The following is a 13,306-nucleotide window of genomic DNA, read 5'->3' as shown; positions in this document are numbered from 1 at the left end:
GAAGAGTAGAGAGCCTAGAGAGCTGCCCTGCAGTACACCATACTTTACATGTTTGACATTAGAGAAGCTTCCATTAAAGAAAACCCTCTGAGTTATGATAGATACAGTAGCTCTGAATACACGATATGGCAGAAGTTGAAAAGCCAAACTGTTTTCTCAACAAAAGGTTATGGTCAATAATATCAAAGGTTTAACTAAATCTAACATTACAGCTCTCAAATCTCCTTATTATCAATTTCTTTCAACCAATCATTAGTAATTTGTGTTAGTACAGTACATGTTGAGTGCCCTTCTACATAAGCATGCTGAATGTCTGTGTAGTTAATTTGTTTACAACAAAATAGCATTGTATTTGATCAAAAATCATTTTTTTGCTAAGAGCAGTTTGCTAAGAGCTGTCAGTACGTGAGTACGATGGCTCACTGTTCGTTGTTGGCATTGCATGCCTAAGTTTGCCCACTTTGCCAATGAAGTAGTCATTAAAATAATTGGCAACATGAAATAGTTTTGTGATGAATAAGCCATTTGATTCGATGAAAGATGGAGTTTAATTAGTCTTTCTGCCCATCATTTATCCAACGTTATTTTTTCATCATTCTTTATATCATTGATCTTGATTTCATAATACAGTTTCTTCTTCTTTTTGTTGAGTTTTGTCACACAATTCCTCAATTTGCAGTAAGTCAGCCAGTCAGATGTGCAGCCAGACTTATTAGCCACTCCTTTTGCCCCATCTCTTTTAACCATACAGTCCTCATCATCCTTAGAAGTACAGTAGACAACATACTGTACAATAGGTCACAATATTTGTCAATTCACTTCCACAAATATCCACCAAGTGTCACAAGATATCCACAATCGAAAAAGGGAGAATCCGTTTCAAGTAGACACTCGAATTACTAGACATCAACTTCTTTGAAAGAGTGTATTTGTGACCAAAAGTGACAGAAGTACCAGTAGCTACGATATATTTTTGCCGATGTTATTTAATCGGCAACCGGAAGATGGCGGCCGAGTTTAGCCCCACAGTTTCCCGGATGTAGTGGTGGGAGGGAAGCGGGTGGTTTGCAGCCTGAGCTTCGCTTTTTGGTAGATAGGGGCAGTTGGTGTTTGCGAGTGGGAGATGGACCGTGAGCCCTCTTCTGATTAGCGAAGCCGAAGAGCTCCTCAAAAATAATCAGAACTATTGAAATAATAGACGAGAACGGGTTGCTGAAATAAAAATACAACATATAACTTAGTCCATCTTTCACATCCACTCCACACACACTAACACGGCATTGATGGTAATGTATGCAAGGAAACAACCGAGACTCAGCGATGGGTAAATAGCTCCTAACCTTACTTCTATTCAGAATTTCCTTCTTAGCTTTGACAATCCGCCATTTTTATTGAAACCAAAATAAGTAGACATTTATGGCAGATATTCAGCTGTTGCTGACTATTGTACAGTTAAGTTTTTTTAAACATTAATCTTTACAACCTGTTTCTTTATTTTTTTTTAGGTGCAACGACCGAAGGGATTCACAGCCCTACCAGGTACTTGTTAATGTTAGCTAGCAACAAATAAGATTAAAATGGATACTCTAGTGCAGGCTTCCTGAACACTACAGGCCTCAGTGCGGAAAATAAATCGAAAAGTAGCCAATTTCCTTTGAATTTGAACAAAAAAAAGAATGCTCTGTTTTGTTTTCATAATTATGACCGGCAGATCGAACTTTGCCTTATGAACACATTTACTAGCGAGTTTTATTGGAGTTCAGTTAGCCTGTTAGCTAACGTTAGCTGGAATCCCGGCCTATTCGTAATATGTCACAGTAAGACCAAAGATCAGAAGTATGTAAACAACGTTCAGTTACCAATTTGCACAGCCATCTAAATTAGTTTATCTGTGCAATTGAATAATTATACCTAGTTATATGTCAAGACATAGCACTTGAACTACCACGGGTCTATTGATTTAATTTGGTGGATTTCAAAATGTGTCGTTTAACCCAGCATTTAGTTTATTCTTAAATGCGCAGGGTTTAGTCTATTTCCAATGCCCATCCATGGAGCCATTATAATAGCGTGTGACGTACTACAGGCACAGCTGATCTAACCACAAGATTAAGTCACGACTTTTTGGAATTCGCAAGACACAAACACTTTTATTGGCAATGATATTTGGGCACATTATTTATAGATTTTTGGTCGATCCGTTCTAATTGAGCATTGCTCTGAACCGATTGCAGTTCCAGAATCTAACGTTATTGATGTCTTTGGTGTTTACAGACGCTCAAATACTCGTCGAAGAGTCACCCCGGTGGTGATCATCGCCATGACAAGATGCGAGACACCGCAGATGCCACTCCTCCATGTAAAATGTATCGTCGATCTGACAGTCCTGACAACAAACACATCGATAACTCGGGGCATAGCAGGGCAAAGGCAGTCCACACGCACCGTGCCAGAGAGAGGGATGGAGGTGAGAAATATGTCGAAAACGATCTTGATTCAAACAAGCCATTTATTTGAAGTAGCGAACCACCAGTGTCTGACTTAATTTCTCCCTTGGCTAATTTTACTACTGATTTGTCTGCAGCCTTAATATGATAAACTGAATGATATAGCCTACACCTATTCAGAAATACTGCTATGTTGCTAATACAACAACAGTAGGCCTACTTTCTCTCATTAGGTTGCTTTTCTGGATCTGAAGCACAAGGCAACAGTTATGACTGAGAAGTAGTCTTTGGTCACATGCCTTAAATCGATCTTTAATAGTTTGGTGTGGTTAATTTGGCAACCATTGTTGTGATTCTAGTAGGCAGAAAGCTAGCCACATTTCTCAAACTGTTTAATGACACAGTTATTTACCTGTTGCATTGTCAAACATTAGTCGAATGGTACTTCATATCTATAGGGATAGGATAGGGAAGACGAGACAACGTTCTGAGTGCTGTGGTGAAACTAGACAGTCAAGTCATGAAGGCTAGTTGGCAAACGCCAACTCAGTAAAGTGCATCTCCTTGAACTAGCGCTTCAGTTTGCAAATGCACAATATTAGATGAATAGTTCTGTCAACTATTTGCTTATATTTGATTAATTCAGGTAGCCTCTAAACATTTCCTTAACTATCCACTAGTCTTTCATTGTCATATTATTTTGGGAATAGTATTCAAACACACCAACTTTGGACACTTGGCAGTGACATAACCGCATTATAGTGTGCAACCTTCATTTCCCATTGTTATACTTCTGTTTTGCATCTGGTTAACTCTAGCTGTGCATCATTCTTTAATACATCTTCAGATTATTTAGGCTAATTTACAGGTACTGTTATAGCCTTTTTCTTGGTTTTGGTCATTTTATCCAAAATGTCTGCTCTCTCCCCTTGCCCTGACTGGAAATCGGTCGCTGTTTGTCTTCTTCACCCACAATGAGAATAGCTTAACCTAATGAGACATGTACGAACAGTGAAAGACCAGTGTATAGATTATATCACTTAATCAATATCTGGTACGGGTGTAACATTTCACCGAACCCACGGTTTGCTACGTTTTGGGGTCACGTTTCGGTACAGCGGGAAAATGAAATTTGCAACAGTTACTTTGGTAGATTTTTAAGAAAATACAAAGTGTTATTCCTGATTCCATATATGTTCATGAATCATAATGCCTGATGAGAGAGCAATCAGGAATAACAACACTTTGTATTTTCTTAAAAATTTATGAAAACACACGATTACTCAACAATAAAATAAAGTGCAATATGCATATGAAATCAATACAAACATGGCTCAGACATTGTATAGGCGTATGCTATAATGTTTTCTTACGAAGATACAAATATGCACCCTTGTGTGACTCATAAAGCGGCACGGGATTTGTCATTTCCCACTCAGGGTAATGTGATGGGCTGTCACTGTTAAGTAGCACTCTGCAGTCCATCTGCAGAAAGCGCAGTGCAGGGTGCATTGGCCAATTCATTGACAACTTCAGCTTTAGCTTGTTTATATAGAGCGGGTACTACCTGTTTGCTGAAATGGTTGTGAGAGGACAAAGTTTGTAACATGGCTCAAGCACCTTCACGAGGTGCTGAAACCCCCTATTCTTCTCAACCACAAGAATGGGCGCATATCCACAGGAGGAAACATACCTATCGCTCTTGTAATTTCATGGTCAGAATCGGCTGTGTGAATGCAGAGGGATGAATAAAAAATAAAAAAATTGCTACAGTGGTAGGAGTACTGGGTTGATGTCGGTGTAAGTGTGTCAACATGTTTGAGGTGTCGTCAGCTGCATAGGCTATTTTTGGTGAGCAGTGGCGACATATTCTGTCCATCGCCGTTGAAACCAAAATGTTCCTAAATTTGAGATTTTAAACGATGATGGAGAATCCTCCTGGTTTATTGAACCCACCACTCGCTATAGAACAGAACTTGTTCTCCGCTGTGCCTCACAAAAGGACAGTTTGAAATGCTATAGTTGTTTTAACAATGCTGAACAAAAATATAAACGCAACATGCAACAATTTCAATGATTTTACAGAGTTACAGTTCGTATAAGGAAATCAGTCAATTGAAATCAATTCATTGAACCCTTATCTATGGATTTCACATGAAGGGAGCGCAGCCATGGGTGCAGCAGGGGCGCAGCCATGGGTGCCCACCCACTGGGGAGCCAGGCCTAGGCAATCAGAAAATGTTTTTCCCCACAAAAGGGCTTTATTACAGACAGAAATACTCCTCAGTTTCATCAGCTGTCAGGGTGGCTTGTCTCAGACGATCCCGCAGGTGAAAGAAGCTGGATGTGGAAATCCTGAGCTGGTGTGGTTACACGTGGTCTGTGGTTGTGAGGCTGGTTGGATGTACTGCCAAATTCTTTAAATTACGTTGAAGGTGTCTTATGGTAGAGAAATGAACATTCAATTCTCTGGAAACCACTCTGGTGGGTATTCCTGCAGTAAGCATGCCAGTTGCATGCTCCCTCAACTGTGGCATTGCATTGTGTTGTGTTGTCCCCAGCACAAGGTGCACCTGTGTAAAGATTGTGCTGTTTAATCATCTTATTGATATGCCACACCTGTCAGGTGGATGGATCATTTTGGCAAAGGAGAAATGCTCACTAACAGGGATGTAAACAAATTTGTGCACAACATTTGAGAAACAAGCTTTTTGTGCACATGGAACATTAGTGGGATCTTTTATGTCAGCTTACGAAACATGGGGCCAGCGCTTCACGTTGTGTATTCATATTTTTGTATAGTTTAAATAGCCTGGAATGATTTACTCAAGGAGGCCTACAACGCAGTGTAGGCATAGCCTATAGGCCTAGTGTGTTTGTATTGTAAATATTTTTTGGTTTCATAGTGTGGACCGTACCAAGGTCCCTGTACCTAATTGTTCGGTACAAATACGTGTGCCTTTTACACCCCTAATGTCTAGCTGAACATATCTGTGGCACATGGGAATATGTAACAGTGGTAAAGGCTGCGTTTACACAGGCAGCCCAAATCTTTTCACTAATCAGATCAGCATTGAAATGTATCTGATTTGAAACTGGCTGATTTTATTATTGGTCAAAAAAATCAAATCAGTGGGAAAAATATCAAAACCTCCCTGCCCTGTAAACGCAGCCAAAGGGACATCTGGGCCCGTATTCAACAAACGTGTCAGAGGTCTAGGATCAGGTCCCTCCTGTCCGTGTAATCTTAGTCATTATGGTCTAAAAGGCAAAACTGCAGCACTCCCACTCTGAGACACTATGAATACAGGCCCTGAATTGCATTCCCCTATGATAAGTCAGTGCATACACTGTAAATACTACACTGAAAAAAAGCCTGCCTAATTACATATGATCAAATGCATGACAGAGTGAACTCAACATTGTATTTCATCTAGGTAAAACATGCCTCTGATATACAAGCTATGATTGTGAGAACTAGTTTTTTTATGGGTAGTTATATCTTAAGTGCAAGGAAATGGCAGTACATTTCATTAATCAATTTGCTTTCGCTTTGACATGTTAGTTAAATGATACATACATACTTTCTTTCCCCCTTTTCCAGTAGTCTTTCACTGTTGGTAGGCGCTAACTAACATTCATCCCATACTATAGACCCGATGCGTTGTAGCCAACTCTTCGATCATTCTTCAACATACCATATGAGGAACAAAAGAAGAGATGGCCACACCACCTGTTTTCACATGAGTCACGAGGCTTTAGGACCTCTAATGCACAGTGGCCCCATCTTCTAACCTAGAGATCTGCATTATTTCTATAAAAGTTAGATTATCACAACATTTACGCTTGCAAGGAAATAAGTGTGACAGTCATTTATGTGATAATGTCTTAATTGATTTAATTTGTTGGCTGTTGAAACATCTTTAGATAAAGCATACCTCCATACCCAACCATATTTATTATGAAATGTCTGCTGCTGATTCTGCTGGCTGCACAGAGCTGTCACAGCTAATAGTTGTTCTGGGCAATGGCTGGCCTTTTGGTTGCCATAGATATGAGTGTTTGACACCTCTACTTCCCTCACCTTCGTTCAGGGATGCCCTGTCATATGGGCCCTGGTGGTCAAAAGCAGTACAGTATAGCCAGGTTTCCATTGTTACTTTGAAGTCTACTCAGGTTGGGCTGGCCTTGGTGGGCTAGCTCAGATTACTTTTCCACTGCCTCCAGAAATGAGAAATGTCATCTTGCTTGAGCCTGTATGTGACTGCAGCTGGCTTTGCTAATGTTGCTAGCTAGCAAGATGTTGGAAGAATTTAATTCAACCTCACCATGCAATAACTAACATTTTCCCATACTCCTGCCAGTGCCAGCCAGACTTGGAGCCATGTACTAGCATGCTGATGTTAGCGTCGTTGTTGGCGTAACAGGCTAGCTATGTAGCTTAACCTTGCTTGTCTTGGCATTGGCTATTAGCTGCTAGCTAACGAAGCAAACCACATTACATGTTTGATATGATGTAGCTAGCTAGCTTTCAATACGACCTGGCCAGCTAAAATTCCTACTAGCTCACGTTAGCTCGCTAGCGTGTTTCAACTCTGATTTGCTAGCATTTGAGGGATGACTTATCATAATTTTATTGTGCAAACATTAATGCTGTATCCAGCTATGGTGTTAATTTGTGTCATGTCTGACTACTGCAGTACTGCTTGTCCATGTGCTAGCTAACAGCAACAATCCCAGACAAGCTAGCTTGTCGTTTTCAGCATCCAGCAGTGATCAGCCTGGTGGTTGCGTAGTAACGGCGCCACCAGCCCGAATTCTCATTGAGTTTGCAGCAGTAGTGAAACTGGGCCGTGCTCTCCCGGGTTTCCCTCGAATTTGAGAATTCCATTCGAGACAGTTCTGCATTAGATGGCGCTATTTCTGCCTCTGATGCGTTTCCATACAGGATTTGCCCCAGTGTTTTACTAAAAAAGGCACAGACTTTACTTTTTCCATCTACGCCGGGCAGCGACCTGTGTCTCACTGGGAAAAGGCTCCGGCGAACCTACTTTCTCTTGGCACCGAAGCCAGGCCACTGGTACTTTTCAGCTTGCCTTTACATAACTGTGAACTTAATCACCTTCTCACAAAGCAACTGTTTTGAATATGTAGAGGTTGATTCTGGTTTTCACTGTCAGCCCTAGCTCTGGAAACACAATTTCCCTAATATAACATGAGGGTTTTACAGTCCAGTAAAAAGTTCGGACACACCCACGCATTAGTGTTTTTCTTTTTTCTTTACTATTTTCTACATTGTATAATAATAGTAAAGACATCAAAACTATGAAATAACACACATGGAATCATGTATTAACCAAAAAAGTGTTAAACAAATCCAAATATATTTTAGATTCTTCTTGATGACAGCTTTGCACACTCTTGGCATTCTCTCGACCAGCTTCACCTGGAATGCTTTTCCTACAGTCTTGACAGGAGTTCCCACATATGCTGAGCACTTGTTGGATGCTTTTCCTTCACTCTGCGGTACAACTCATCCCAAACCATCTCAATTGGGTTGAGGTTGGTTGATGGTGGAGGCCAGGTCATCTGATGCAGCACTCCACCACTCTCCTTCTTGGTCAAATAGCCCTTACACAGCCTGGAGGTGTGTTGGGTCATTGTCCTGTTGAAAAATAAATGATATTCCCACTAAGTGCAAACCAGATGGGATGGTGTATCGCTGCAGAATGCTGTGGTAGCCTTGCTGGTTAAGTGTGCCTTGAATTCTAAATTGATCACTGACATTGTCACCAGCGAAGCACCACCACCTCCATGCTTTACAGTGGGAACCACACATGCAGAGATAATCCATTTACCTACTCTGTGTCTCACAAAGACACGGCAGGTGGAACCAAAAATCTCAAATTTGGTCTCCCAAAAGACAGATTTCCACTGGTCTAATGTCCATTGCTCGTGTTTCTTGGCCCAAGCAAGTCTCTTCTTCTTATTGGTGTCCTTTAGTAGTGGTTGCAGCAATTTGACCATGAATGCCTGATTCACGTAGTCTCCTCTGAACAGTTGATGTGTCTGCTACTTGAACTCTGTGAAGCAGAGGCTGGTAAGTCTAATGAACTTCTCCTCTGCAGCAGAGGTAACTCTGGGTCTTCCTTTCCTGTGGCGGTCCTCATGAGAGCCAGTTTCATCATAGCCCTTGATGGTTTTTGCGACTGCTCTTGAAGGAACTTTAAAAGTTCTTGAAGTTGTCCGGATTGACTGACCTTCATGTCTTAAAGTAATGATGGACTGTCTTTCTCTTTGCTTATTTGAGCTGTACTTGCCATAATATGGACTTGGTCTTTTACCAAATAGGGCATCTTCTGTATTCCACCCCTACCTTGTCACAACACAACTGATTGGCTCAAATGCGTTAAGAAGGAAAGAGATTCCACAAATAAACTTGTAATAATGCACACCTGTTCATTGAAAAGCATTCCAGGTGACTACCTCATGAAGCTGGTTGATAGAATGCCAAGGGTGTGCCATGCTGTCATCAAGGCAAAGGGTGGCTACTTTGAAGAATCTCAAATATAAAATGTATTTTGATTTGTTCGACACTTTTTGTTGGTTACTACGTTATTTCATTGTTTTGATGTCTTCACTATTATTCTACAATGTAGATAATGGTAAAATAAAGAAACTCATGATTGAGTAGGTGTCCATACTTTTGACTGGGCTCTTAAACGGGTAAATTGCGAGCTACCGGTAGCTTGCCATCACAAACTGTCATAAACATAAAGCTCCCGGCCACTATCCAATCAAAGCCACATTGACATTATCCCACCCCTGGTTAGCCACTATTGGCTTAAAAAGCCAAATGTAACTCTATCTGCCAATTTAATTTCCAACAAGATTGACCGTCTGTCTCTTTGGTGTTCGTCTGTCCGTATGTAACCATTTAGTAATGATAACTGGCGTCTTGTAGGTAGACAGACTTTCCCCATAAACCTTCTCAATTAAATGTATACTGCAAAGTAATCATACCTGACAACTGTGTTAATTTGATTTGTGTCCATTGGATGGCTATTGTTTTTTAAAACTCTGCCTTGACATGTGCTACAGCAGTAGGGCTAACGGCAGAAACACTGCTCGACTGACACGTTCCGCTCTTGCTAGATACTCAAAAGGGGAATTACACTCAAATACACTGCTCAAAAAATAAAGGGAACACTTAAACAACACAATGTAACTCCAAGTCAGTCACACTTCTGTGAAATCAAACTGTCCACTTAGGAAGCAACACTGATTGACAATACATTTCACATGCTGTTGTGCAAATGGAATAGACAATAGGTGGAAATTATAGGCAATTAGCAAGACACCCCCAATAAAGGAGTGGTTCTGCAGGTGGTAACCACAGACCACTTCTCAGTTCCTATGCTTCCTGGCTGATGTTTTGGTCACTTTTGAATGCTGGCGGTGCTTTCACTCTAGTGGTAGCATGAGACGGAGTCTACAACCCACACAAGTGGCTCAGGTAGTGCAGCTCATCCAGGATGGCACATCAATGCGAGCTGTGTCAAGAAGGTTTGCTGTGTCTGTCAGCTTGGAGGCGCTACCAGGAGACAGGCCAGTACATCAGGAGACGTGGAGGAGGCCGTTGGAGGGAAACAACCCAGCAGCAGGACTACTACCTCTGCCTTTGTGCAAGGAGGAGCACTGCCAGAGCCCTGCAAAAGGACCTCCAGCAGGCCACAAATGTGCATGTGTCTGCTCAAACGGTCAGAAACAGACTCCACGAGGGTCACGAGACTCCACATGTGCTTACAGCCCAACACCGTGCAGGACGTTTGGCATTTGCCAGAGAACACCAAGATTGGCAAATTCGCCACTGGCGCCCTGTGCTCTTCACAGATGAAAGCAGGTTCACACTGAGCATGTGACAGAGTCTAGAGACGCAGTGGAGAACGTTCTGCTGCCTGCAACAACCTCCAGCATGACCGGTTTGGCGGTGGGTCAGTCATGGTGTGGGGTGGCATTTCTTTGGGGGGCCACACAGCCCTCCATGTGCTCGCCAGAGGTAGCCTGACTGCCATTAGGTACCGAGATGAGCTCCTCAGACCCCTCGTGAGACCATATGCTGGTGCGGTTGGCCCTGGGTTCCTCCTAATGCAAGACAATGCTAGATCTCATGTGGCTGGAGTGTGTCAGCAGTTCCTGCAAGAGGAAGGCATTGATGCTATGGACTGGCCCGCCCGTTACCCAGACCTGAATCCAATTGAGCACATCTGGGACATCATGTCTCGCTCCATCCACCAACGCCACGTTGCACCACAGACTGTCCAGGAGTTGGCGGATGCTTCCAGGAGTTGTCCGCCACCTCATCAGGAGCATGCCCAGGCGTTGTAGGGAGGTCATACAGGCACGTGGAGGCCACACACTACTGAGCCTCATTTTGACTTGTTTTAAGGACATTACAAAGTTGGATCAGCCTGTAGTGTGGTTTAATTTATTATTTTATTTTGAGTGACTCCAAATCCAGACCTCCATGCGTTGATAAATTTGATTTCCATTGATAATTTTTGTGTGATTTTGTTGTCAGCACATTCAACTATGTAAAGAAATAAGTATTTAATAAGAATATTTCATTCATTCAGATCTAGGATGTGTTATTTTAGTGTTCCCTTTATTTTTTGGAGCAGTGTATATCTCCTTTTCAGGCCTCAATGGTCTTCTGGTGTGATTTAAGCATTGACATGGACTCAGAACATCTATTTCATTATCTCAATGAGTAATTGTTATATTCAGTGTAAAAAAAATAAAAAAACGACGCAAAATCCAAACCAGGAAAAATAAGACGTAAGAAACAGTATTCAAGAAAATAAAAAATTATTTTATGGGTCCCCCAAGGGTTTTAATAACTTATTTTACTAGGTATATTGACAGAAACACATATCTTGTACACAAAGGACCCAGTGAAGAGTTGCAGGGTAGAAGAGAAGAACGGGCCTATTTGAAGGCAACAAAATAAAAAAGAATCAGGGTAGCTTGCAACATGTTTGATTAAAAAGAATAATACTTTGCTCTCATGTTAAAGGCTGAATACAGTGGAGTAGCAGTATGACTGACACCTGCCCTGTGGGAGAGGAGACTCTCACTGATACATTGACATGCATGCGCACATACACAATCATCCCTCCTCCCCCATGGCCTGCATCCACACACATTATGGCCCAGTAAATGTTAAAACACCATTGTATCTGCATCACAAGGAAGTTTAAAAATGTCTTATTAGATGGGTAAAGTACTCACTCATCTGCCAGTTATCTGACTTTCCTAGTTAAATGTAAAAAAAATCTGCCAGTGATGCAACTTTTTGGCATTGGTTTGTAGTAAAACATTTGTTAATTGTAAGCTTCAACTTTTTTGTTTGAATTGGAGAAGTATCTTTCTGGCAAGTCAGTTTTCCTCTAAATGTGTTTACACCGTATATACACGTACTGTATCTGAAAAGTGGTCAACTTGTAAGTTGCAATAACTAAATATTGCAGTGTCGGTTTGATTAGACTCAGTAGTTGGATGCCCTTATCAGGGCTCCCGAGGTACGGAGTGGTCTAAGGCACTGCATCTCAGCGCTAGAGGTGTCACTGCAGACCCTGCTTCGGTTCCAGGCTGTATCACAACCGGCCGTTATTGGGAGTCCCATAAGTTAGGCTACTAGGTTAGTTAGGCTACCATTTATCTTGATTGGATTTTTTATTACACAGACAGAATTGGACAGATGACAAAGTACTGTCGTTATTGTTCCATATCTAGCAATATGATAGTATAATAACAAAGTTGCCTATTGGTTGAATTAAAAACCATCTACCTTTTTGTTCTTTTCTAGGGACGAGTTATTCTCCACAGGAAAATTCACACAACCACAGCACACATCAAAGCAGCTCCAATTCACATTCAAACCCCAGCAAGACATCAGACGCAGTAAGTACAGTTCCCGCTTACCACCTCTCTGTGTTGTCGACGCTATGTCATGGTGGGCTGGGCTATGTCCCCATCTCTCCTTTCCCCAGCAGTGTGCGATTGTTCACTTCACTGCATGGATTTGAAATGATTGCATTAAGAAATATGGTGTAAACTCCCTCTAGAACATGCCTATACCACTCCAATGATTTGAAATGTGTGGGGGGGTGTACAAGTGCACACTTCAGGAGTAAGGAGAGACTATTGTGATGAACCCCTAGTGATTGATGTATTTAGCACATTGAAGAGGTTCAGACAGTCTCTCTTTGAGTGGGAATCTACAGCTACACTCCAGAGACTGGACCAAGACCTTGTCCTGTATGTTAGTCTTTCTATAAATAATGAGTCCAATGTGTGACATTGGATCCACATTTAAAAATGGTTTGAAACTAAAATAAATATGATTTTTATTCAGTTACACATGTGTACTAAAAGGAATATATACCAATTGACCCATAACTCCACCTATACAACAACAGACCTAGGACTATATAGCCTTTAAGCAGGGTTCATACAGACATTGGCAACTGTCAAACGCTCCCTAAAACACTTAATCGAGCGGGCCTATCTAATACCCGGGCGACCTGGCCCGGGTATCCTGGAAGGATATTGACCTCATCCCATCAGTAGAGGATGCCTGGTTGCTTTTTAAAAGTGCTTTCCTCACCATCTTAAATAAGCATGCTCCGTTCAGAAAATGTAGAACTAAGACCTGATATAGCCCTTGATTCACCCCAGACTTGACTGCCCTTGACCAGCACAAAAACATCCTGTGGCGTACCGCATTAGCATCGAATAGACCCCTGCAATGTGCAACTTTTCAGGGAAGTTAGGAACCAATATACACAGTCAGTTAG

The 13,306-nt window shown here is 41.7% G+C and overlaps 1 protein-coding gene across 1 annotated transcript in view; it reads left to right on the top strand.

The window, feature by feature from the left end:
* The first annotated feature begins 1,075 nt into the window (after positions 1-1,075).
* LOC109908726 (WW domain-containing adapter protein with coiled-coil-like) overlaps positions 1,076-13,306 on the top strand; it is a 46,054-nt gene continuing 33,823 nt past the window's right edge. The window contains exons 1-4 of the mRNA XM_020507376.2: positions 1,076-1,324; positions 1,506-1,539; positions 2,275-2,467; positions 12,316-12,410. Coding sequence (XP_020362965.1) covers positions 1,284-1,324; positions 1,506-1,539; positions 2,275-2,467; positions 12,316-12,410 — 363 coding nt within the window. The 5' untranslated portion in view covers positions 1,076-1,283. The remainder of the gene's footprint in view (positions 1,325-1,505; positions 1,540-2,274; positions 2,468-12,315; positions 12,411-13,306) is intronic.

This window comes from Oncorhynchus kisutch, linkage group LG18 (assembly GCF_002021735.2).
Source record: "Oncorhynchus kisutch isolate 150728-3 linkage group LG18, Okis_V2, whole genome shotgun sequence".
Taxonomy (NCBI): Eukaryota; Metazoa; Chordata; class Actinopteri; order Salmoniformes; family Salmonidae; genus Oncorhynchus; species Oncorhynchus kisutch.
Note: the sequence above shows the minus strand (reverse complement) of the source record. Positions and strands in the feature narration are given on the sequence as shown.